Below are 27,420 nucleotides of genomic sequence, written 5' to 3'. Positions count from 1 at the left end.
CTCTGTTTTTTTATTTATTTTTTTATTTTGGGTGATTTTTTTTTTCTCCTGTTTTGTTTAGTTTCACACATTGGTATTTGTTTATTTTCTTCTTTCTTTTTTCGTCATGTCTTCTGGTTTTGTCGTGACGAGTCTCGTGGAAGCGTCGCGGCGAACGTGTGAGACTCCATCTGTCACGGCTCTCCTCCACTCTTTTGAATGCAGCGTGTAAATGCACTTGTGAATGTTGCATTTAAATGTACCACTTAAAACTGAACAGACAGTCTGATTATTCAGTGTTGTATTTTTCTTTTTTTTTTTTTGTCCGAATAGACTGCCCTTCAAAAGTTTCGGGACTCTGAGCTTTTTGTCAGAGGAGGCCTTCTAAAGATTTCTGTGAAGCAAAAAAAATGCATATCTGTGATTGTTATTCATTTTTATTTGATAGTTGTTGCATTAAAACTCTGCAAATATTCTAGCAATACCCTTTTTCCATTGTTGAGTTTTCAGCTAAAAAAAAAAAGATTTAATGGCCAACGGAAAATTACCCAGTCAGATTTTGTTCCCTCTGTGGTATCTAGGTAGGTACAACCGAGTGAGCTCTCCCATTGGTTAGGACTTCAGGAGCTGAACTGAAGGACTGAAGATGAACAACTAACTTAATAGAGAAGTGACAGTGAAATCACCAATCATGTTTTAAGTGGAACCAATTTTGTGAGAACAAAGGTCACTCTAGGCCTTGGTAGCCTGATCAGCATGTTTCAGTCAGTTGTTAGGAATGGAAAACAGCAGCTCAATCAGGGCTCTTTACTGAAACAGTCACAGTTAAACTACAACACACAAGGTAAAATATTTGTTAATATATCTTTCACAAACTTTAGATGTCTGTGTTTAATCTAGAATGGCCAAAAAATGTTCATGTGAATCATTGTTAGCTTAAAGCTAATGTACTATTAGAATCCCATGAAAAAAAGTTTTCATATTTATTTCCCAGAATGAAAGCCTAGCTGTAATAGTCACAGGTTGCCACTTTCTATAATAATGCAACATAATAAAGACAATGCAGGTTTATTTGAATAAAAATTTTACCTGCCTAAATATTTATTACAGCATTTGTGACGGTCATACTTTGGGAAATAATGAAAAACCCACACATTTTTCCCTGCTATTGTGATATCAGCACTCAAGCAATCAAAGGTTTCCTCCTTTGGGCCAAAGAGCCTGTTGTAAAGAGCAGTGCAAAGAAAAAAATAACCCAAAATGAATATCAATGTCATAGTAATTGTTTAGCTCACAATTCAAATGTACTTTAAGATTTCTGCTGACATCAATCTCAATCTCAGTCCAGTCACATACACTGAATTATAGTTGAAAGTCGAAATGTAACGTTGTGATTTCGATGCAGATTATTTAAATAATTCATTAACTGAATAACCTTATTTCTGTTTTTTTGGTTGCATAGACCTCCAACTGAAATAATCTTGACCGTTTGACTGGCTCTGGCTGTGATTCCATTCCACACGTGTAGCTCTGTGCTCACTCTGGGCGGTTGCTTTCAGGGCAGGGCTGGTCATTCACTGTTAAATTATTCATAAGTGGTTAATTACAGGGTTGGGTAGATCGGTTACAGCTCCTGTTTGATGGATGCTGGCACAGCCATTGTGGCGCGTCCTATAGAGGCGGGCATTCAAGAGACGACAGCAGCCGTTTTACGCCAAATGCTGAAGAACAGCGAAGGCTGTAGGAAGGAGTCGAACTGTAGCTGTGCAGCCTGGGTGTGGTTATGAGGCTGTACGATGTATAAGAGTGCATTTGGTCAGTCACGTCAGAGTTCAGTGACCAGTCTTAGTTACAGCTTTCTGCAGAATCATGTTTCTTATTTCTCTACCTCATTTTCATCTTCTTCCCATTCAGATTTTTCTCTATCTTTTTCTTTTTTTTCCCCTTTTTTTTGGTTGTTTTTCTTCTTTGTCTCCTTTTCCTTCTTTATCTTCTCCTTTCTTCATTGTCTTATTATTATTATATGCAATTTTCATCTTCTTATTCATATCCATCTCCATTTTCTCCTTCTACTCTCTCTTCTGCTTCATCTTCCTCTTCATTTTCATCTCACTTTTCTTCTTCTAAATTTTCTTCTTCTTCTTTTCCTTTTTTTATTTTGTTCTGCTTCATCATGTTCATCTTCTTCTGATTTCTGTTCTTCTTCTTCTCCTTTTTCTTCTTCCTGTTCTTCATCTTCTTCTTTCTATTCTTTTTCTTCTTCTCTCCTCTTGTTCCTGATATTCTTCTTGTTCTTCTTTTCCTCTTCACTCTTCTTCCTTTCATCTTACTCGCCATTCACAATTTTCATCTACTTTTTCTTCTTCTGTTTCTTCTCCTTCTTTTTTCTTCTTCTTCTAATTTTTTTTTGTACTACTACTACTGTTTTCTTCTTGTTCTTCTTTTCTCCTCCACCTCTTCCTCCTCCTCCTCCTTCTTCTTCTCCTTCTCCATCTTACACTCATACTTCCAGCTGTCTGTTGTATTGCAGCACGGCTGTAGCTCCCAGCGGTGCTCGGCTGAACCGAAAGCATAAGCCAAATATTTATGATGCAAAGTGAAGTCTAATTATTCCATAGTCTGCGGGCGACGCTGCAGAACAGCTGGCCGTCTCCTTCTCTGACCCCCTCCCTCCTCCCTCCTCCCTCGCCCTTTCCTCTGACTGTTCCTCTTCCTCTCCATCTCTTCCTCTGGAGTTCCGGCTTGCGCGCTCAGTCTTTAGCCTCTGAATATGGTAATGTCCATGAATGGCTGGGGGGTGTCTGGCATTCTCTGCTGCATTCCCACAGCCGGGTAACGGCAGCCAATAATACCTCATCGATTGGAGCTACGTCTCGCCCGACACTCTGCGTTTCTCTCTCACTCTCTCTCCCACGCACAATGCAATTTATAGAACGTCAACAATAACAAGGTTATTTAAAAGAGCAAAGGCATGCCGGGCTAATCAGGGAGCAAGAAGTCATTTAAAATCCTTTAACAGTCACTTTGACAGCAGGTCAGCTGACCCGCCGGCTAACGCGGGGGAGCCTCCACCACACCAGACAGGCACTCCCGCCTCAAACTTTAGCGCCCCAGTGTGACAGGAAGGGGGAAGCTTGACGGGAGTGTGTGTGAGAGAAGGGGGGCGTGCGCCCCAGCGGTGTCCCGAAGGCGCTTAGCTTGCCGAAGAGCCGGGTTGAAAGCCGCGAGGCAGCCCGCATCACCCCCCCACCCCCCCACCCCCATCACATGCATGACATTGAATTGATGGTGTCACTCTGAGCGGTGGCCTGGGCTCGGAGTGAGAGAAAGCTGCCACTTGCAGCGGAGGTGACGGGGGGCGCCAGATTGGCCGGTTTGATGCGGATGGCCCTGATATGACAGAGGAGGGCTTGACAGGAGTGTGTTCATGGATGTGGTGGCAAGAGTGTGTGTGTGTGTGTGCCTGTGTGTGACTGGCACCTAGCAGCCTGGCTTGCATTCACCCTGACAGAGTGTCATCCCCGTACTCGTCCGTCACTCACGTTTGATTGGCAGTGCCCGAGCCCGCCCTACCGGTGGCCACGGCAACCTGCCCTGAAACCACCACAAACACACATCACTTGAACCCTAGCCTCTTTCTCAGCCAAGGGTGTGTAAATAAACACAAACACCTTTAGAAACACTAGACGTGCACAGATCTTAGAGCAGGGGTCTCAAAGTCAAATTACCTAGCCAGGTAGGGGGGCCAGCTGAAAAAGAAAGCAGGGAAAATTGTTTTTTTAAAGTGTGAATTTTTGACTATAACATATATACAATCATTTATGCAATTAAATGCATTTCAATGTTTATTAGCAATTCTTCCATCACTGAAAAAACACAATTATTACTACTACTACTAGTAGCATTATGAATAAAACAGGTTTAATCAATATTTTTGTGTTCAATAAAATCACATGAACTTACATTTCAGGGTAGAATTATATGGGACTGTTATAGCATTCCTGCTGAACATGAGTGAAGTTTTTGTGAGTGAATCTGGGTGCTTATTAGTTATTTGATAATTCCAGTCATTTCTTAATTCTGACAAGCTGTATCTACTGCTATAGCATGAATGAATCCAAGAAGGCACATTTAAATAACTATCAGTTTAAATGTGAATAATAGCTATTGTGTGCACAGCTCATGCTATGTCGCATTTCCATTTGAATGGTTTCACTTGCATGCAGAGCTCTGTTTTTGCTTTTAACATTGTAAGCATTGGCCCAAAAAGCTGATTTTATACAGCTTATTTTGGGAAACCAGCCACAATAACTAGTGGGTCAATCCAATCTATGTGTAAATATTACATTTGAAAATCTAGCTGCTTAAAAAACAAGAAAAAGTGTTTGTGGGCTAGTTTTAAGGGTAAATTGTAAATATGTGACTGTCCAGATGTGGCCCATGGGCTGATAGTTTGATTCCTCTGCCTTGGAGTCTGTACAAGCAGGTATCACTGATGCTAGTGAAACCCTTTAAAATCTCAGGCTTTTTTACATACTAAGGCTTAGTAACTACATGGACTACAGTGCAAACTAGCTGAGATATTCTTAGGTTATAGAAGTGTGTAGTAAAACTTTGGGCCGACCGGTGGGCCCTGGCCATTGAGTCAACACCAAAGCTAGCATTACTGCTAGCAAATATTACAAGCAGTGGCTTTGTGTACATGTGTGGTACGTGTGGCTGTGTGTTAACCTCCTAATGTTCCTGTCCTCAGGTGAGTCAGTACACCTTTGCCATGTGCAGCTACAGAGAGAAGAAGGCGGAGCCTGTGGAGCTGCTCCAATTGGATGGATACACTGTGGATTATACTGACCCTCAGCCAGGTAACTCCAGCCCATAACAATGCTTCTTTATTTTACGGACAGCACACAGTCCCAGTCGGTGCTCTTTGATTTTTAAGAGAATGCAGTAGTTAATTAGTGATGCATCGATATGGGGATTGTGGGCTGATACCGATATCCTATATTTCATTTACATTTATGTACAAAAGTTTACGCAGCCTGGCCAGTTTGTTCATGGGTGCCCAAACATGCAAGACCAATACATAAACATTTACAAAATGTATAAATTGGGACTACATCTATCTGGATAAGCATTAACGAGAAATATAACACATATACAAGTGTATAGAGTTATTCATGCAGTACATTTAATAAAATGCAGGTATTTTAGCCTAGCATTTTAGCAAAGGATAAGTTCTGAGCAAGTTTACTGTTTGAACAAATTGACATTTTACTCAGAGAGTTAAAACGGCCAGAAAAGAAATAAATTTAAAAAGCTAATTTTTAGCAAATCATTATGGGAAATTGGATTTCCTCACTTTTTTGCAATAAAAGAGTTTATGTAGTATATAAATATAGTTAAAGATTCAAAACTTACCATTCACCCCTTAGTCCATACAGCCCATATATGGACAATAAGCTGCAAAAACAGCTTGTTCTGAATGCTGGATGATTTTTTGAATGACACACAATGGAGCAATATGGACTTACAGTTGTCAGAACAGAGCTCATTTACATGTATATCTACATATAGTCTTAAAGGTTCAGTAACAGAAGTTTGAAAGTGGTCATGTAAAAATGAATTATGACTGTTTTGTACATAAAACCACACAATTGACGTACGTGGACCTCAAGGAAAACGATTAGAAGAAAAAAATAAGGATATGGGCTCTTCAGGAGATCATTTTTAATGCTTTGATTAATACATAAATAGTCTTGAGTCATACTATTGCCTTATGTAGACTGGACATTCAACGCATCTCAGGATTTAATGTGACGATTCTTTTGGGACAGAAGAAGTAACCATCTGTCTCTTTCTTCAGTCTTGACCATGAGGTGGATTGTCCTCTGTTAGCTCTCTCCATTACGGCTGAGAGGCTCAAAGTGACTCCATTTATTAGCGTTAAACAAACACATGTAATGGATTGGTTAAGCTCAATTATGTCTTAATTAAACCCAGTGACTCTTTGTACATGAAATTAGTCTCCATCCATCTTGATCATGAGAACGTCCAATCTATCATAATGGGAAATGAAAATGTGAAAACTTCATGAATTAGAAAAGAAACGTGTGAATAATTTTAATGGGTTCACTGTGACTGCATTATCTGCATAAAAACAACACTATTAGGGATCTAGCTTACTAATGGAAAACATGACTGTACTATTTATTTTTCTACCTATTTGATCTGTCTGTTTCAAAATAATACTTTTACAGTTAATATAATGTGTTTATGTGGACTTTTATGAAAGTGCTGTGCCATTTTTCACATTAATGAAATATATTATGTCAACATTATTTTGTCTTTCAGTTTTACTTCTGGCAATAATGTGTTGATGTGATATATTTGATTCAGATACATATTTGAATTCATCTTTTTTTTCAATGTACATTACAAAGTGGAACTCCACAGATTTAAAATTTCTGCCTAATTAAATGGTTGAGATGTTAGCAGAGTCATTCTGAGTGGTTTGGTGTGAAATGCTCAGTTCTAGAGAAACTTACTGAGTTGTTCACAGTGGTGGTGATAGGAACCAGACAACTGAAGAGTTTAATGGCAATTAAAGCTCCCTCACAGTTATTATACAAAATGGTTACAAATATGCTGCCAGACGTCTCAGACGTTGTTTTACGATAGTTTTTGTCCTAAAATATACTTTTTAAAATCCACATTATGTCTGAAAACTCAGAAGACACGTGTTCACTGTTAATTTTGGATATTTAATACATATAGGATTGGATATTTAATTTATAGATTATACACATCACAACTCCCAGTTCTTATCACCAATACTGCAAAGGAATGAGTTGGTAAGCTTCTCTACAATGAACCATTTCACATCAGACCACTCTGAAAGACTCTGTTTACAGCTTAACAATTGAAATATGCAGAGTTTTTAGGGTGGAAATCCCCTTTAGCTTGTTGTTTATGAAAAGTCTGTTTGTTGGTGTAGGTTTGGATGGTGGAAGGACGTTCTTTAATGCAGTGAAGGAGGGAGACACTGTGATATTCGCCAGCGATGACGAGCAGGATCGGATCCTGTGGGTGCAGGCCATGTACAGGGCCACGGGTCAGTCCCACAAACCGGTCCCCCCAACCCAGGTCCAGAAACTCAACGCTAAAGGAGGGACAGCGCCGCAGCTCGACGCGCCAATCTCACAGTTTTGTGAGTATGGATTAGATTTGTATATAACAATATTACATACACCTATATACATACTGCCATTGTAAGAAAACTTCTCAGAACTGGTACATTTATAGGAGACGGAAAACTGTTCTTATCATTTGTTATTGAAAGCAAATTTAAATTGGTCAATTTGTCATGGATTGTTCACAATGTAAAGGGCAGCAGCTTATTATAAAAGAAAAATAATGGTTTTCTTACAATAACAACAATGTGTGGCAATCACTTTCATTAAATGCATTAGATGATTAGACACTAGATGCATCTAACTTTCTGTAGTTCATCATTCATTATTTATTTCCTACGAGAGCAATCAAAAGCCTTTATTTTTAGCGTGCGGATAAGTTGAAGATGGTAGTGAGTACGCTATTTGCTGATTGCGTAGTTAAGTGGTCAGTATTTTCTTTTGCTTTTCATCTTGATTTGTTCATCTTTTTACCACTTCCATTCTTTTAAATCTGGTTTTCAGCCTTTCTCTCTTTTCAGTCTTACCTGGCTGCCCACCAATGCTCCATTTCTGTATGCTCCATTTCTATATTATTATCTGCTCATAGAGTCCAATGCCATCGCTGAGTTTGTTTTTCAGTCTTTCTTTCTTCAGTCTTTCTTTCACACCCTTCCTTCTTTCTTTTCCTCTTCTTTCTTTTTATTTCTCTTTCATGCCCTGCTTAATCAGTTGTGTATGTATGGTGTAATCATATGTATGTATATTGTCTCTCTGTGTCTTTCTCTTCTCTCTCTCTTTCTCTTTCTCCCATGCTTTGCTTACTGTAATGTGCGGTACTCTGGCCCATGTGTAGGGTCTTTGTGTAGCTCTGTGTGTGTGTCTGTGTGTGTGTGTGTGTGTGTGTGTGTGTGTGTGTGTTTATGTGTGTGTGTGTGTGTGTGTGTTTGTGTGTGTGTGTGTGTGTACAGTACTGTGAAAAAGTCGGAGAGCACCATTTGAGTACCTAATTTCCAGTCAAAACGGCCATTAAGTACAAGTTTTTCATTTTCCAGTGTCAAGTAGAAATTGTTAAAGCTTCAACAATTAAATATAATCTGTTTAGTGTGACCACATTTCATTTTAATACAGTGTTAATTTTTTCAGGTGACTTGCTTTCAGTTTTTCAAAGAAATCTGCATATTTTTCCACACCTCCAAAGTTCAGTCTTAGAAGTTGGTTGAATGTTCTTCCTCTAACAATCTCAGTAATCCTAAACACATTAAATGATGCTGAGGTCTGGACTCTGGGGTCCATTGTTCCGAGAACAGCAGAAGCTTCTTTGTTTGATTTGCCAATTTTTTTTTTTTATTTCCTTTTCTCAGTAACAGCTTTTTGACAGCTACACATCCTTTCAGACACATCGATTCTTCTCACACTGACTTATTTTCCTTTCATTTTTCCCCTTATGCAAATCGATTGTCTTATATCTAATCTCCTCAGAAATATCTTTTGGAAACAGAATAACTGACACATAATGGCTGATTTGACTATAAATTAAATAATGAAGGGTGGTCTCTGACTTTTGCGCAGTGCTGTATGTCTGCTTTTTTCTTTTCCCCTGCCTCTGTTCACGTCTTTATGGCTGTTCTGGTTTGTCCCTTTTCCAACCTGCTCTCTTGCAGCTGGACTGAGGGGTAAGTGCTTCCCTCGAGCAGCCACAGTTCAGATAAACCTACTGCGGCTTATCTGACTCCAGCAAACTGCTAGTCGCTTTTTCTTCTTCTCCAATTTTCCTCCTCTTTCATGACTCTCCTTCTCTCCTCTGCTACTTTTCTTTCTCTCTTTTCCACCATAGTGCTCTCTCTAGCAAAGCTGTGTCTTTTTTGGTTTTTCTTTAGGTTTTGGAATATAAAATTTAGTCATTAGGATGCATGTGAATCAGTTTTATTTACAGAACTGGGTAACACTTTACTGCTGGGCAGTGTTCATAAGGCTACATGACACATACATAAGCTCATCATGACAACTGACGTAAGTCTACAAAATATTTCTAAGGGCTTATTGCAGTAGGCATCATCTGCCATTAAGGCTGCTTTTGTCAACTTTGATGTCAAGCTGACTTTGATTTTTTCTGACATTAGGTGTACAGACACTGTTTTGGGAGAAAGGACATTGAAACATTAAAACAACTGACCTTGTAGTTTAGTGTACACCAATGAGCCAAAACATTATGTCTAATATGCTGTTGCTCAACCATGTGCCTGCAAAACAGCTCAGAACTGCCAAGGTGTGGACTCTACAAGACCTCTGAAAATGCCCTGTGGTACCTGGTGCCAAGATGTTGGCAGCAGATCCTTTAAGTCCTAAAAATTGCATGGTGGTGCTGCCACAGGTTGGACTTGTTGCTCCAGGACATCACACAGATGCTCAATTGGATTGAGTTCTGGTGAATTTGAAGGACAGGGCAACACTTTGAACTCTTTGTCATGCTCCTCAAACCTTTCGTAAACAATGAGTGCAGTGTTGCAGGGCACGTTATCCAGCTGAAAGAAGCCACTGAAGGGGAATACCATCGCCTTGATGGGTGTACTTGATTTGCAGCTATGTTTAGGTTGTGCGTCCAATTGACGTCCACATGAATACCTGGAAAAGGTCCAGTTCTGATGCTTGCATAGCCATTGTAGGTGCTTTAGACGGTGGACAGAGGTTAGCATGGGTACTCACATTGCAGCACCATACACAGCAGATTGCAATGCACTGTTATAGCACACTCCTCCCATAACCATCATTAAAAATGTTTGTGCCACAGTATCATCAGTTCTATCAGTTCAGACTAGACGGGATAGCCTTTGTTGCCCTTGCGCATCGAAAAGGCTTGGTCGCCCAACACCTTGTTGGCGTTTTGTGGTTTGTCCCTCCTCAGACCACTGTCGGTAGGTACTCACCACAGCTGACTGGGAGCAGTCCCCAGTCTTGTGGTCCCTCAAGTCTTCACGTCTTCCCATTTTTCCTGCATCTAACATGTCGACTCCGAGAACCGACTGTTTGCTTAATGTCTAATGTATTCCAGACCTTGGCATGTGCTTTTATGAGATAATCAGCGTTACCTATGAGTAATCGTAATGTTTTGGTTCATTGGTTTATATCACGGTGACATAATTCTGATGATGTGGCATAGCTTAGATCTTATATGGTAAACTGAAACTCATTTTATGTACAAGTCACAGAAAATCAGCGTCACTTGATGTAGGTGTTATGTCTTCAGTATAGATGTTTATTCAAAATTATGTCAGTTGTCATTAAGGTCTTATGTTGGTGTAGACTTACGAACACTGCCCTACAGTAAAGTGTTACCCAGAAGTGTTTTGCATACTTGCCACTCTCTATATTTAGATCCACATACAACGAAAAGAATTAAAATAATTTCACTGAAATGGGTCCAAATCAAAGGAAAGCACTTTTTTTCAGTTAAATGATCCTTACATAATAAAACTATAAACAGCTGCTGCATCACTAATCAATCAGAGATTTTTTACCAGAGATGAAGCAATGCTGAAGATAACGTTGATGATATAATTACAGTGATTTTCTCCAACCACTGCAGTTGTTGATTTATTGCTCTAAATGAATTCATTGAAACTACTGGCTTGGCAGCCACTGGTGTTCTTCACCACCTCTCAGCAGCTGGTAATTACCGCGTTAAGAGTGACGCCCCATGAATTAAACAGTGTGTTTACAACCTGATTATTTCTGGAAGCTATCAGTGGAATGTTACCAAATAACTACTTGCTAGTTCACACTAGCTTCTCTCCTCTGTGTAATATAGGGCTAACCATATTTCTTTAAAGGAGAAAAAAAAATCTTAAAACAAAACACAAATTAAATCACGTATTAACAGTTTTAAACAGAGAGATTAAGATGTAATTTCACAACACTGTCTGTTATCCGTTTAGATGTCTAGAGGCTGTAGATACATCTGTTTCTCAATCTAGCAGAAATAATGGATAATAAATTAAATTAAACTGACCCATAGTAAATTATTTATAAGTGAATTTAATTGCATTATTGCCTTCAATTCAATGAATGATGTCTATGCAAATGAGAGTTGGCAAATATGTAACTGGACTATGAACAATGTACATGAGTAATGGATATCATATCACACTCCAGTGTCATACTGTACTTCAGTAGATAGTCCAGAGTACCCAGAAAATACTGCGATGGATCACTGGACAACACCCCATGCACCTCCTACCCCCCCATTCAAACACATGATGGAGACTAGACCCTTCTGCCTTGTTTTTTAGTTTCTGTTCACTAACAGTTTGATAGCTCTGTTTTTTCCCACCTCTCAAAGAATGCCACGGTTCCCGAACGTGTTTTAAACCAGCTCTTTAACGTTAAAGACACTCTTCCAAAAAACTAAACTTCACTGATATGTTTGAAATTGTCTTGTCAACTTGCATATCAGACAAAATAAATAAAAAAAACAATAACAATGCATGATGCATAACAAATCATATCAATACATAAGAGAATTTCATCTCACTCAACAGCCAAAGGTGCAGGCAGGTCAAATTTTAAAAGAGTTTTGCATATTTTTCATGCACATAACTGATGATGCAGATAAATAAACATTTACACAAATTAGAAATGCTTAATATTGTAGAGGGTTACAGTAAAATGCAAAAATTTTGCCCAGCGTCATTCAAACATTCTGCTTTTCCAGAGTACCATAAATACTTTAGCAAATATCGGTTTGAAATATTGGCCAAATCTGAACATCTGTCCAATGCCGGTGTTTTTTTTTTAAAGCAAATACCTACCAATAACGATATGATTTCGATATCATTGCACGTCTCTAATATACACTATTCAGATGGGATTAGTTTTACATAAAAAGATGGGGTAATATAATTTAACCACAAGACATCTGTAATGTTTATGACTGATTCAGTATAAATATAGTGGCTACTTGATTTACACAGAACCATCACACCAAACTAGTTCCATATGCAATATGTTCAGCTGCTCACAAGTAGAAAACATGTCCAAACATTTGACCTAATCATAATTTCATTTAGCCTATTTCTGAGTCTAGCTCAAATAACCCCTTTTGCCAACGATTATAGCTTCATCTGTCAGTCATAAAACATTTCAGTTAACTGTTATTCTCCTGTAAGAGCAGGTAAAAAAGGTGTAGTATAACCTACCGGAGCAAAAAGGCTGTTTTTTTTTACAGCACTAACAAAGATAAGCCCTGGGGCAGTCAGCAGGTCAGACCATCTGTTTTTATTTATATGACAGTATACAGTTTCACAAGGGAATAAAACTTCACTTGCACGCAAAGACATAAATTAAGCCTGCAAATAAAAGACTTAGTGTTATTAATATTTGTTTATAACTGACATAGATGGTCTTACAAATGAAATTTAAAATAGTTATGAATTTGTATTTTGTATTGTGAATTTTATTTATTTATGCTTTAGAGTCTGTCTTCCCCTGACCCCTCGCTCTGCACCTCATTACCACAAGTATGCTTCAGATCTGTGGGAAACACTTACTGTAATCTTTTTCTTCATTGTTTCAGCAGCTGCCCATTGGTTTCTATTATCAGTGTGTTTTGAGACAAGTTTTCTGTTCTCTTCCAACTACAGAGAAACATGTCAAAAATATTGTTAGGTAATCAACCATATGCTGCAGATGTGGCAGACAGAGATTAGGTTGAAAAATGCTTTAATATTAAGAAGACTTTGGCAAAAAATGCAAATCAGAATCATTATCGAGATTTTAACCCCTTTCTGCAGGCCCCCTAGTGGCCATTACAGATACTTTGAAATAATACGATCAAATAAAATATTTTTGATAACTCTGTTATCAGATCAACTAGGACACTGTTGCCTCTATGTCTGAAATGTTGTGACTGTATTGAGCTGCTAGTGAGCAAAGAGGAGTGAAAGATGATGGGAGAGAACCCCCTGCTGTGAAAACAATTCATAACTTTCCATTAAGGCAGCCATCCTGAGATGGACAGCAGCTTTCTTCACCTCAAAATTTGTGTATAACTGCCCCAAAATAAACTGCCCTGCAATAAAAAACACTTGTGTAACTGCTGACTTGCTTGCCCACCCACAAAGACAAAAATCCAGCTCACTTCCAGTTTTGTAAATCGTACTGCTTTACATCAAATTTCCATCCATTAACATAACTGAAGAAAAAAGCATGGTGCAAAAACTGAGGGCCCTTCAAAACAGGCAGGAATTAATTTCACGTCTACCGTGAAAAGAGGTTAAAGCTACAGTTAAGGATGGCAGTCTTAAAGTTCAGAGCAACTCAGAAATGGCAACTTGAACAAAGACAAAAAAAACAAGCAAACAAATATGATTGAGCTCAACTGTCGTCTTCAATCAGGGCTGTTATTCTCGAGCCCGATAAGGACAGAAATAACAGGGACGGCTATTGACAGAGTCTGCTGGCGTGAACTCTGCTCTGTAGGCTGATGAGGGTGGCCATATTGTGGGAAAGCGGGTTCAGGAGGGGATTAAATTAGAAACATTTTGATTAAACAGAGCCTCTGTGCTGTCACTCTTCCTCTCTTTCTTTCTTCCTTTACCTCCTCCTGTCCATCCCTCAGTTGCGGAGAAGCACCAGCGTTGTCACTTGGTGCCTGTGGCCCATGTCGGCCCTGGGCCTCATCTCGGACTCCCGTTCTCTTTAGTGTCAGCTTGTGTGTGTGTGCGTGTGTGTATAAGGGGGTCAGTCCTTCAGAAACAGAAACCAAACAAAAAAAAAAAAAAATCAAGCACTAAATAGCCCCAAATGTTGTACTGTGGACGCTCCTAGAGAAAGGATCTATAAATGAAGAGTAGCCCATCAATCATTGTCATTTCATCTTTGGCCAGCCTGACCGCGGCTGACTAATGTCATTGTCTGTTACTGTCCAGAGCCCTGCTCCTCTCCTCTAATGTCAAACAGACGTTGACAAGTTCATATTGAGACGTATGAGAGGGACACAATGTCACCTTTTTGACTTGTGGCTTGGGTTCAAGTGGACTGCAGCACTGGAGCCTTAGTGTTCTTTATGTGGTTGCACGATACATTGTTTGTTAATCAGTATCACAATATCACCCTTCACATAACTGACCTTGAAGAAGGCGAAATGCAACTGTGCCTCTTACCAATCAGTAAATGTTTTCTTGTGTGCTCTGAGCATCCTGACCAATCAGAGATGTTTCTGGTATTTTGTCCAGATCATATTAGACATATGTGGTAAAGATACATTAAGAGGCCTAACAAATTAGATTTGTTACTTAAAGGAATGTTTACACTAAAAAAAATTGTACAATTTTCTATTTATCCCAGATGTAGTCAATCAGCTAAGACATGCTTCTTGTCTTAAATTTTGCTTCTTCATTTCAGCAATAAAGCTAAAAGGCTAATGTTGCTAACTCTAGATGTCAATAGTGACCCAAATTTTTTCCATAAATTTATGCCCAAAACTGCTCAAACCGCATCCAGGTCTTCATTAAGGTAGCTTAGACTTGTCGATGTGGTGCGGAGCCCAGTATGATCACTGTGAACTATAAAAATGTATAAAAACTTCAGTGTAGCTGAATTAATTCTTTTTCAACAAAACGTTTCTGTCTCAAAGAATCCAACTACGCTTTGTGTGTTGTTTCTATTCATAAACATATATTTTTAGTTTTAAAAATTCAAGATTAACAACTGTTTATAATGAGAAAAACAACATGAAATCACGAACATAATCTGTAGCATCTTTATGCCTGCATGACGTGTGCCCACAAAGGGGAGTCGGAATTCAGTACACCACCTGTTGTCTGAAATGGTTGCCCAGTGCATTCAGCTACACTATGAAATTTTGTTAATGTAAATAGTTCACAGTAAGTCATACAGTGCCCCAAGCCACATTGACATGTCTGTGCTACCTTATTGAAGACTTGGATATGGTTTTAGGGATGTATTTAAAGAAAAGGTTTGGGTGATTATAAATTTCTAGTGTTTGTTAGCGATGTTGGCCATGTCTTGGCTGATCAGCTACCTCTGAAGTAATTGGACAACGGTGTAGATATTTTGCCAAACCATCCTGAGACACCTAATAAACGGGAACTCTTACTTTAGTCACTGTGTGCTGTTGTTGTAAGCCTTTAAGAGTTATGTCCTCCAAAAATAAAGGTGTTGTCCAAAAATAAAGGTGGTGAGAATAGCATTTGCATTCACTTTTCTTCCCCTGACATCTTTAAAATGAAACACTTTGTAATGCATGTATTAGATTGCTCATGTGCTGTGGTGGTCTTTGCAGCCTACTGATATGTGTATATGTGCTTGTTCTTCTGGTCAAGAAGAAAAACATATCTGTTTTGGACATTGTTCATCCAGCATAGCCTGAGCATTCTGAGTACTTCAGTATTCGTGGTCAAATCTGGAATGATGAACTTCCTAGAAAAATTCAGTCCATCAAGTTTGCAACATTTGCTCTTCTGTGATATTGTGCACTGAAAAAGAAATAAACGGTATGTTTTCAGCATGTAGCCCTTAAGCACAGGTGAGGGTTAAGCCTTGTTCTTGCATTCAGATGCAAACTGTGGACGCTCGGTAGGCCACTGGCCCTGAATGGGCCCAGCCTGCAGTATAGGCCTTAAGCCCCGTCTGAAACGCTGCATTAAAATGAGAATAGCCCCCTGAGCAGTGGCTGGATTAAGCTACAGGCCTGCTTATTTGCCCAGGCACTGATGTAATACCTAAGCCCACTAACCAAGGAGGAAAGTGAAAATGTGTTGTTGGATTTATTTAGCCCCCTTAATGGACAATGGCTGCATGGGGAGGGGGGGCCCTGGTCCAGCCCTCTCCCGTCCGTGGGTTAGTGGCACGGGGTTGCTTTAATTAGGTTGACCCTGGGGGGGTCCAGGGCCTGCGGGCAGCCTGCTGAATGGAAGAGGGTTTATTTGGAATGGCCAGATTGGGACATCAGTTGACTAACGAGACGTCTATAGCACCAAGCAGGACTACAGGCCAAGAATAGACACAGGATCCGTCTGGAAATACGCATCAGTATGAAAACAGTGCAGTTTAAAGACATGAGGGATTAACAATTATAGACATAAGGTAGTGATGATTGTCATGAAAGCTGTCATTAAAGATTTTTTGTGAAAATTGAAAGAAATAGAAATGAAGAATATATATATAATAATATATATCTTATATATATAATAAGAAAAAAAATACATTGTGCATGCACTGCTGCTGCGAATCACCATGTAAAACCTGAAGTCCTTTACAATCGCTTAAAATTGAGGTGTTGGGTCAGATTTCGTGAGAGCTGATAGGTCCATCTCAAATGCAAAATCAAGATTATGCTAGTTAAGATTTAATGACAATAGCAGATAATTCACGTATGTCCTTGAAACACACATCCTTCACCAAGTTTTGACTGACTTCTCTTTGAATGCTCTTTCAGTGTGCTTGCAATCCTCAGTAATTGCATGTTGCATGCAATTACACATTTCCACCAGAGAGGTCTCCAAATCCCCAAATCTTAAATAGTGTAGCTTTAAGCTTTCAGAATGGCTAAATAAGAAAGTTATTACGTATATATGAAAGGGTTAATGCAATTTAAAGGCTAACGGAATCAGAGAATTAATTTTTTAAGTTAGATGGTAATTAAGTATGCTGAATAGCAAAGAAAACAGCAACTAGCAAAAAAAAGCAATTAATTTTTGTATTGGTGACAATAATATAACAGCATACCTAATAAATTAGATGAATCAGTCTGTCAAAAGCTTACTAGACACAAAGGACTGTCTAGTCCTTTCTAGACTGTTTTGAATAATTTGAGTTTTAACACATGTACTCACCATCCACTTTATACTCAGAATCCACTTTTTATCAGAAACACCTACCCTACAGGATCACTTAATATATGCACTGTTAAAGATATGTATCAGCCCCCGTCTACCTCATCCATTATCGGTCAGTTTCTGACCACAGAACTGCTGTTGACCAGATATTATTTAAGTGTTGGACCGTTCTCTACAGCAGTTACACTGACATGCTAGTGGAAGTGACATGCTGGGATGAGAGTGGTCCAAGAAAAATATCCAACTAAGTGCGGCTCTGTGGTCAGAAACTGAGGCTAGAGGATGACTGTTCATCGTCAAATGGGCTTCAGCCTCTAACTGTACTCCAGCAAGGTGGAGCTACAAGGTAACTATCTTTAAAAAAGTTAACATTTACTCTTCCTCTGCCCATTTGGTCTGAAATGCAAGTTGACAATGGCTCACTTGTCTTAACTAACACACCTGTATGGCAGACCTGCTTCAGGTTAAGGCCTCTCTGATGTTGACTGTGTCCTCTAAATCTTGTTTCTCTCTCCACAAACACACCCATACACAAACAGACGCAGACCGTGCGCAGAAACACGGAATGGACGAGTTCATCTCAGCAAACCCCTGCAACTTTGACCACGCCTCGCTCTTCGAGATTTTACAGCGGCTCACACTGGACCACAGACTGAATGACTCCTACTCCTGTCTGGTACTCAACCACTCCATTTCACATCCAGACACACTACATAGCTCAATTCTGCTGATTCAGTTCTGTTCAGTTAGATCGCCTTTAATTATTCTGTAGCCTGTTACATCTGACTGCAAAACAGCAGGCTAAGCTGAGAATTCTGAGAGCTCTTAGGAGTCTACAGTTCAACAGCTTTTGTTCACTGTTGTTTTGCTATACATTCATTTCATATATATATAATTATGGTACTATTCAAAATTCAGAGACCACCCTTTTTTATGTAATTTTCAGGAAAACAGCCATTATGTACAAGTTATTCATTTTTCTGCCTCAGAAAAAAATCAGAAAATATACATTTAAATTATATGTAAATAAAACTTACACATAAGCCTCAACAACTAAATATAAATGTTTTTAATATTTGATATGTCCACTCTTTGCCTTTAAAACAGGCTTCATTCTTTTTGAGACTTGCTTTCAATTTTTGTAAAGAAATCTGCATATATATATATATATATGTATACTGGATATTTTTTCACACATCCTGCTGACTCTGGTGTGGTCAGTCCGTTGTTCTGAGAACACCAACTGTATCTTTGTTTCATTTGCAGCTACACATCCTTTTAGACTCATAGCGCTGAGTTGTCTTCTCACAGTGGAAGGATGGACAGAAACAGCTGTGGATTTTTTTCAGATCTGAAGCAAGAGTGGAGCTTGATTTTCTCCTCTCTCTCAAACCTGAAAGCTTTAAGTGCTGTTTGTCTTGGTGGCAGGTTTGGTGGTCTACCAGGTCTTACATAGGTGTTTGGGGTGCCATTTTCTCTGTATCTCATAACTCCAATTTTGGATTTTTTTTTGCTCTTAGACTTTCTTCTTCATTATGCAAGTGGATTGTCTTATCTAATCTAATCAGAAATACCTCCTAAAAATGAATAACTTGCACTTGACTGGAAATTAAATAAATGAAAGGGTTTGCACAATATATAATTATGTTAATGCGCTACATTTTGTATCAACAGGTTTAAGTCTGCAATTCCAATCATTTCCTCTTTGGGTCAAGGAATGAAAAAAAACATGGCAAAAATGTAACTGATTATTTCTGTCCAGCAAAATAAGACAGTACTCACAATTATAATTTCCATCAAATTCAAATTATGCCAATTTTCACAAAAATTGTGTTGACTGACAGTTTATAATCTGCACTTTTGACAGCTTTTCTGCTTGTTTAGTCAGCTACAAGTGAGAAAAAATCAATGAAGCTCAAATTGAGGCATTTCAAGGCATACGCGCAATGGGAGACCAAGGAAGATTAACAGCTCACTTTTCTGTTTCCTGTTTCATTCTATGAAGTGTGATTTCATCGCACTTGTTTGTTTTTTTCATGCCTAATCTGTCTGATCTCCCCCTCTCCCTTTTCTTTTCTGTATTTCCCTCCAGGGTTGGTTTAGTCCAGGCCAGGTGTTTGTACTGGACGAGTATTGTGCCAGAAATGGCGTGCGGGGGTGCCACAGACACCTGTGCTACCTGAGTGATCTGCTAGAGAGGGCTGAGAATGGAGCCATGATTGACCCCACGCTGCTCCACTACAGCTTTGCCTTCTGCGCTTCACATGTGCACGGCAACAGGTACAGTGTAACAACATGGAACAAGGCAGAGTGTTAATGTGAAGTGTTTGAGTTTTGCTACATTTTAACTCCTCAGAATTTACAGACCCACTCACATAATAATAATGCAGATACTTTGTATTGTTTTCCATGTTTAAAAAAAAACAGATTAACTGCTTGCTACCACATGGGCTGAATGACAAAATATGTTTTACACTGTGGCATTTCTTAACCCTTGTGTGGTGTCTCTGGGACCCATTTGTTAATGTTTACCAAAAAAAAAGCAATTTATCAATATTTCAACCTCAGATTCCTTGACCTTTGCTCATTTTTCTATTAAGAAAATATAAAATAACACATTTTCAGTGAGGAGAACCCTACGCTGGCTACTTGTGATATTTTAAAAATATGATATTTTTACATAAATTGTTATGGCTGTATTGTAAAAAAAAAACAATAATGTGGTGGGTCCGCCAGACCACTGAGTAACAAAAACACTAACATCACTCAAGGGTTAATTCATCACAAACACCTCGTACATTCTTTTTTGTTATTCCCTCCATTTCACTTTAATTTGTTTGAATTCTCATGCAATTCATTTCTCACCTGCGACATTCATTCATTTTCTTTCTCCACTTTCTCTCTCTCTCTCTCTCTCTGTCTTTCTTGCTTAAGACACTATTATTTCCCCTTTCCTAAAATCTTCCCTCTCCTTCCTCTCTATCTTGCTATCCATCCACTCTCCACTCATGGAGAGAGAAAGAGGTAGAGTGAAATATCAGCACAGTAACACATACGTTTTCTTTCTGTGACTTTTCTGTGACTTTACAGCACTGTGACTTTGCAAGGTGCTGATTTAATTAACTTTACATGCAATTTGCATTTTGTATTGGCAGATTTGAACATGCGTTCTGTCTTTTTTGTCTGTTTAAATGCCAAAAAATTACAAAAAATGTGAAGGATGGCTTCTCTTTGTGCAGAACACACAAATTTTCATCAAATTGAAATCATTATAAAATCTCTTCTTGTTGCAAAAAAAGTTTAACACTTTCAACGTAATTCATTTGCTTGTTTCAACAAGCTATGAGTGAGAATTAATTCTAGCGTATTGAATTACACCAAGCTTTTATTATCACTGGTGATAAATGTGACTTCTAAGAGTTCATGCATCTAATCCTTAACAACAAATTTCTTTTCTTGACCTGTACGTAACGGCTACTGCTCAAATCTCACCTCTAGAACCTGTAAGCACTCTAGAGCTCTACAAAGTTGGAAGCATGTTAATCAGCTGAATGCTCTGCACATGACTGTCTACTAACTGCACTCAAATCTGTAGTACCCATCCCAAACATCTTCTCAAAGCTTCTTTTCTCTGTCTATCCATCCTTGTCTGTTCTTCTGTCCATGTTCATATCTGTTTCTTGGTCTACTTCGATAAATTTCTATTTCAGTTTGGTCACAATTTGTTTTTACTTTGTTTGTGTTCTTTTGGTTTGCATGTCTCACATCTTTTCTCTTTATTTCCCACCTGACCTCATGCTGTTACAACCCTCATGAATGCTTGTGTGTGCACCCATGTTTGTGTGGCGTAAAGTAAGAGAGTGTGTGAGCTGATGAAATGGCCCGTGACTGAGTCCGAGCTGCTCAGTGCCCTGTACCCCTCATCCCCTGCTGACTCCCCCACCCCCTCTAAAAAAGAGCTCCGCATCATGGAGTTGAGGAAAAAGAGGGACTCTAAGTCGCAGGTGGTCGCAGGGCTCAAAAGGTGAGGTCTAATATGATTCCAATATTAGCAATAATGTAGTTGCTTACAGATCTCCCTTTCCCCACTCCTATGACTGGTGGTCCACAGTCAGTCAGATACCTTCATTAAATATGTATGACTATTTGTGTTGTTGATTCTCACTCTTAAACTCCACTGTGTTTGTATTAGAGAGCATAGAACACACTGTCCGTGTGTTTGTGTGAATTTTGTGAATAAAAACTTGCAGCATGTATTGACACAATGTAAACTGGACACTAAAGGATATTTTATTTTAAGTATTTTTGGAGCAGCTAGGAGTTATCAAATGTAAAGATGGCCCAAACAGCATTTTACCGGCTTCAGTCACTTGTTGGTTCTTTCAAACGAGAACCTAAATGCACATTCTCAAAACCAGCCCCTTCCCTCATTTAAGACGTCTAAACATTTTTACAGCTTATAAATCATTTGAAACCTGTGAAGATGCACCGTACCATGATTTTATACATGTACAGTTCTATGCAAAAGTTTGAGCAAGCCAAATGACATTTGTTGATAATTTGTTGAGGATGTGTTAACATAAGTTAACTTGAATATGGCTTTTCTCAACAAAATTTAGTGTACAATTTCTATTTATTTGCTGAGTTTAATATATTGGGAAAAAATACAAGATAAAATAGAAAATGTGCCAGACCTTTTGCACATGCCACATTGTGTTTTTTGGAAATAAACAGTAATTATGTATTAAAATATGTAGAAGTGTGTTCGCTATAGAGGACATGTTAACTTTTTAAATGTAATTTGACTGGGGGTGTTCAAACTTTTGCATATGATCTGCATCTAAACTGGTTTAACTGTATTAAAGATGGTTTTTACAAATGTATAATAATAATTATAATGATAATAATAATATTTTGTAAAAAGTTGATTTGAAGTGTGTTTTAGGTTTGATCTGATGTTAGAAAAATTGTAATTGTTCTGCTTTATTCAAATCAAATACATTATTCATTGCAAAAACTTTCTCACATTAAGGATTAGAATGAACTATTTTTTTACAGTGTAATACATCTATATATTATATTTATACCTTTATATTATATATATTATACAGATATATTATATTATAGAGATATCCAAACAATATATAAATTCAAATATTAATTTATATATTCTTTTCCTATTAGTTACAAAATGTCAAAGTGCTTTATACAGGAAGTTAAGTATTGGAGAGATAAAATACCACAATTTAACACTGGACAGATAAAATACCATGGTCTAAATAAGCACAACAGGAGAAATGCTGGAGAATCCCAGGAGATCAGCAGTTATAGAAATACTTAAACCAGCCCGTCTGGCACCAACAGTCATACCTGTGTCAAAATCACTGCGATCACATTTTTTCTCCATTCTGATGGTTGATGTGAACATTATCTGAAGCAGCTGACCCTTATCTGCATGATTTTATATACTGCACTGCTGCCACATGATTGGTTGTTAAGATAATTGCATGAATGAGCAGGTGTACAGGTGTTCCTAATAAAGTGCTCGGTGAGTACTAAGAAAATGATCCTCAGGCAGCTGAGCTGTAAGTGATTTTAGGAAGCATGCCTCAGTGTAGCAAAATGGTCTGGATGGGCTATAATGCTTCAACACATCAGTAAGATATGTCAAAATTAGGCTATATAATGGCCATGAAGACTGAATAAGACCAGAGCAATGTCTTCAAACATTCTATTCCCTATTAGCACATAGGAGGGTGAATTCAGAACTAGTTGGAGCTTATTTAGAGAGACAGCAGAGCAACCAGCCAGTAACATTACAGTAGGTAGTAGGTATAAAAGCTAATTTCTCAGCATCTTTTAGGGTTAGCATGTGTCTTATTTTGGATATGTTTCTCAGGTCTTAGACATATTTCTGATATGGGACTCAAATGATAACCCAGGGTTACATCAAAATCTTTGTAGCTTTTGGCTGCACTGAAAAACCATCAAGAACAAAGTCTGCAACATGAATTTTAAACAGTGTTTTACCAGAAACAACACACAACCAAAGATATTTATGAGACCTCATTTAACATCCAGTGTTAAATGATAAATATAAACACGTTTGTCTGTGTGCTGTACGTGGGTTGACATGTAGAAACTAGAAAGGTTTGGACTAGATGTCTGTCAGTCTCGCTGATGATGAAGTTGAGGTGGGTTGTGAGCATGTGTGTGCTTGATAGACACTGATGGAGCTGAAGTAGGCTGTCTGTTTGTGTCCCGTTATGATCAGCTCGGACAGGAAGACACGTGTAGCTCCAAGTCAGAGAGAGAGAGAGAAAGATAGAGTGGGAGAGAGAGAAAGAGAGAGGGAGCCCCTCTGACAATCTGTCATGCTGTCAGTCCTGACCTCGAGGCACAGCGGTGTTAGTGTCCTCCCTCTACCCCCTCCCCATCTTGCACTCCCTCCTTCTGTTTTTTTTTTCTCTCTCCCCATCTCTCGCTCCCTCCCTTTCTCACCCTCCATCCTGCTCCCTCTATCATCTTTCTCTTCATCTCCTTTCCTTCTGCACCCCCATCAGTGTTCTCGGCCCAATAACCCCTCTGCATGTGCCTAAACAACAGGTTCATCTGATCCCCCTTGTCTGTCTTAGCTGTGACCTTTAACCCCGGTGCCCGAGGCTGGCCGGCACTATCATTTAAAACACACACACACACACACACACATACACATACACACAATCCTGGTGTAACTACAGATGGCTATATAGTGTGGATCTCTGATGTAGGATATGATACTACAGCCTCATTACCATATCTAGATTACCATATTTAATAACACCCAGTGTTAAATGTGGTTTCATTTGCATTTTGTTATGAATATGCATGATGGCATGTAGGGTTATGATAATGGTAGCGCAGCCTGTTCACAAGCAGAATGTGTCTGAAGGAGGGAAAAGGTTAATTAGGGCGACATGTATTAATTTATTAATTAATTTTTAGATCATATAACAATCATTGTCAAAGAAATTTAACACTCATATCGCAAGAATTACACTTATGTACAGTACTAAGACCACCTTTAATTTATTTGATTTCTAGTTGAAATAGCCATTATTAAGTTCATTTTCCAGGAGATATTTCTGCAGAGATTAGATATGAGATGGTCCATTTCCACACGGAATGACAAGGTTAAATGACAATGAGTGAAAAAACAATAGTTTCCAATACTAAAGTCCAAAAAATGATTAAAACATATAGAGAAAATGGGACTGTGCAAGACCTGGTAGACCACCCAAACTGTTCCCATCAGATAAACAGCACTTAATGTGGAATTCCACAGATTTTCAAAAATTCAGCATAATTTGATCATTGAAATGTAAACAAAGACAATCAGAGTCGTTTCTTGTGAAATGGTTTACTGTGGAGAAACTTTAGAAAGTCTTTACAGTGGTAGTGATAGTGGGTTGTGATGTCTACAATGCAAACTTCAATCCAAAACAACAAATCTAACCATGTTTTTCAAGTTTTCTGATAATCTGAAAAAAAAGTTTTCTTTGGGTACTGTTTTGCCTTACAATGCCCTGTATGTACCCCTCCACCATTAACCCCTAAATGGCAAGAACCTACTGGAAGCCCAAAGTTTTAATACACACTTCTATAACCTAAGAATAGCTCAGCCAGTTTGCATCGAAGTCCCTATGGCTGAATAATAAGCCATAGCTTGAATAAGCCTGGGATTTAAATTTTTAATTTTTTTTTTTATTTTCAATATAATATTTTTTTCATGTAAACCTGGAAATACCCAACAGTGCATTTTAGAATTTTAGAAACTTTTAAACAAAGAACAATTATGATGTTAAAATAAATGAAGTTAAATGAAAAAGAAATTTTCAAGATTCTGCACTATTTCTAGGTCACTATGCAAATTAAAGCAAATTTGACTCTGACCATGTTGACGCATTTCTTTTTAGTCATCTTTTTCACTGAAGCTTGTGTTCAGATGACTCTCAGGTGGATTTCATCTATTCATCAGCAGCTTTGGCACAGACTTGTGGAGTCTGTGCCAGCTTGAGTATACACTGTCATTAAAGCAAAAGAAGGACACATTAACTAATAATAAACTTTGAAATTCATGCTAAAATTTTAAAAGATTCTACTTTTCATTCAAATTTTTATGCCAATAATAGAATGAAAATCCTTCTATTAAATTAGAAAGGAATGCAAAATATAAGCATTTTCAACAGTTGAATCAGACCTTACTGTATGTTTTCTGTTTTTTCCTGAGGTTGAGAGATAACTTGAATTTAAAGACCATTTTAACTAGAAATTAAATAAAGGGTGGTCACTGATTTCTGTGCAGTATTGTATGTCATCTCCACGTTTTAACATACATACACACACAGACACACACACACATACACACAGACAGAGGCTGGCTCTTCATGGTTTGCGACAGGGTGATGTGAGCAGAGTGTGTGTGACAGAGCAGGCGCGGGCGGCAGTGACAGCGTTCTGAAGAGCAGGAGACGTGACACACTCCTCATCACTTCCAGTGAGCGGGTGGTTTGTGTGTGTGTGTGTGTGTGTGTGGAGGTGGGGGGTGGAGGGGTCATGGCTGTCACACCAGACAGGGGGTCCACCGCTGCATGTGTGTGTGTGTGTACTGGAGGTGTTTTTGGGGGGCGCTGGAATGGCAGGGTTACTCCTCAGCTTCAAAACACCTTTTTGAATGGAGCAGAGAAGATGCTGACGGGTGGGGAGTTGTGATATGTGTGAGACAGAGAGAGGTACACATGTCTCAGCCCTGATGGATCCACTCACATCAATCCAGCTTGGCAGGCTGGAACAGAACGAGCATCTGTGTCAGATACATACTGAGACGAGGAAGCTCAAGGAATAAAAAGCTATTCAAATCTTGCTGAAAAACAGATCAGTGTTTGGTTTATTACTACAGTACTGCCCTCTATAAGACCCAGTTTTGTGAAAGCTTCGTAGTACGGCTAACAGCATCTTAACCCTAACTCGCCTATCGTCTCACCGATGATACATTCAAGGACTTTAGCTTTGTCCCCTTCGACTCATTAAAAAACTGCCCCTAGAGACTTGAGCATGCATGTCCACACTGTGCAGTAAAATGGATAAGCAGGTTGTACTGGAGCTTTCAGTGTTTCTGTGTTTCTTATCATTATATAAAAAGCTCAATGCTGGCTTTATTGTTGGATGCACTGTGATAGTTTCTGAACTAGGGGTGGGTGATATGGCAAAAATATAACATCTCGATACTTCATCCTGATACTGCATTTAGTTTGACGTCAGGACAGACAAGAAAGCATTAGTTGTGTCACATTTAAAACATCTAAAAAAAACTATCAATGCAATTTTTATTCAAAGTTTCACCTATTGCACTGCACTAAATCTAAATGACCAGGACTAATTATGTTCCCTTGTAATTAAACATGCAGGTGGTGTTCTTTAAGTACTGACGATATCAACAATATGCTCAGAAAAGCCTATTGTGATGCAATTTGACGTAAATTTATGATAATTATAAATATTGTCATACTGCCTACCTCTACTCTGAAGGGAATTTGAATCGCTAAGGGCTTATTATGGATTTGTTTAATCAGATTAACAATAAGAGGCAACTAAGGTGTGAAGTATATTCATATGTTTCCTCACACACAGAGGACGTTTGCCACATAAAATTAACATTTACAAATTTCAGCTGTTATGTGTTAATAAATGTGAAAAAGAATTGAGAACTTGTTATTATCAGGTAAGGCTTGATGAAAAGACAGAAATATCCTCTTTTTGCCCTTGGTATTAAAAGTATTAAATATCACACTGTATTGAAGTAATACTTTTTTTAAATAACATTTGGTATTTGCCAATACAGTGATTCCTAACCCCTTGTCCTACAGAAACTCTCCCTTCCTGGCCTGCATATTCTGCTCAAGCACACTTGATCCAACAAATCAGCTAATTAACAAACTTTTTCTAAATTGATGGGGGTGGTCAAGGGAAAAAATAGGCAGGGAGGCATACAGCAGAATACAGATTGGAAACCACTGCTTGTATAATAATAATAATAATAATAATAATAATAATCATCATCATCATCATCATCATCTTTAGTGAGTAGCACTAAATTTGTGATTATAAAATTTGAACGTGCAAAACATTACAGTTCAGCCTTTTTCTAACATACTGCCATACGGTAAGAGTATATCATACCTGATCTGTTGGTGAAATAATGGAGAGTTGTCTAAATGGTGTGGTGGTACAGTGAAGGTCTCAGGTGAGCTTTCCCAGAGTCTGTGCTGCAAAGGTGCAGAGGAAGCAGAATGGCAATTCTGGTTTCTTGTAGCATCTTTTCCACTAGCCTCAGGTAAACACAGCCCTGCTGTGGGTGAGAAGGTTGTGTGTGTGAT

General features: G+C 38.5%; 1 protein-coding gene across 4 annotated transcripts in view; it reads left to right on the top strand.

Moving 5' to 3' along the window:
• cadpsa (Ca2+-dependent activator protein for secretion a) overlaps window positions 1-27,420 on the top strand; it is a 192,120-nt gene that overhangs the window by 111,006 nt on the left and 53,694 nt on the right. For all 4 annotated transcript variants that reach the window (XM_036559375.1, XM_036559372.1, XM_036559374.1 and 1 more), the window contains exons 10-13: window positions 4,733-4,841; window positions 6,974-7,186; window positions 17,545-17,681; window positions 19,098-19,285. In XM_036559375.1, coding sequence (XP_036415268.1) covers window positions 4,733-4,841; window positions 6,974-7,186; window positions 17,545-17,681; window positions 19,098-19,285 — 647 coding nt within the window. The remainder of the gene's footprint in view (window positions 1-4,732; window positions 4,842-6,973; window positions 7,187-17,544; window positions 17,682-19,097; window positions 19,286-27,420) is intronic.

Source organism: Colossoma macropomum, unplaced genomic scaffold (genome assembly GCF_904425465.1).
Source record: "Colossoma macropomum unplaced genomic scaffold, Colossoma_macropomum, whole genome shotgun sequence".
In the NCBI taxonomy this organism is placed as follows: Eukaryota; Metazoa; Chordata; class Actinopteri; order Characiformes; family Serrasalmidae; genus Colossoma; species Colossoma macropomum.
This window is presented reverse-complemented; position numbering and strand designations above follow the sequence as displayed.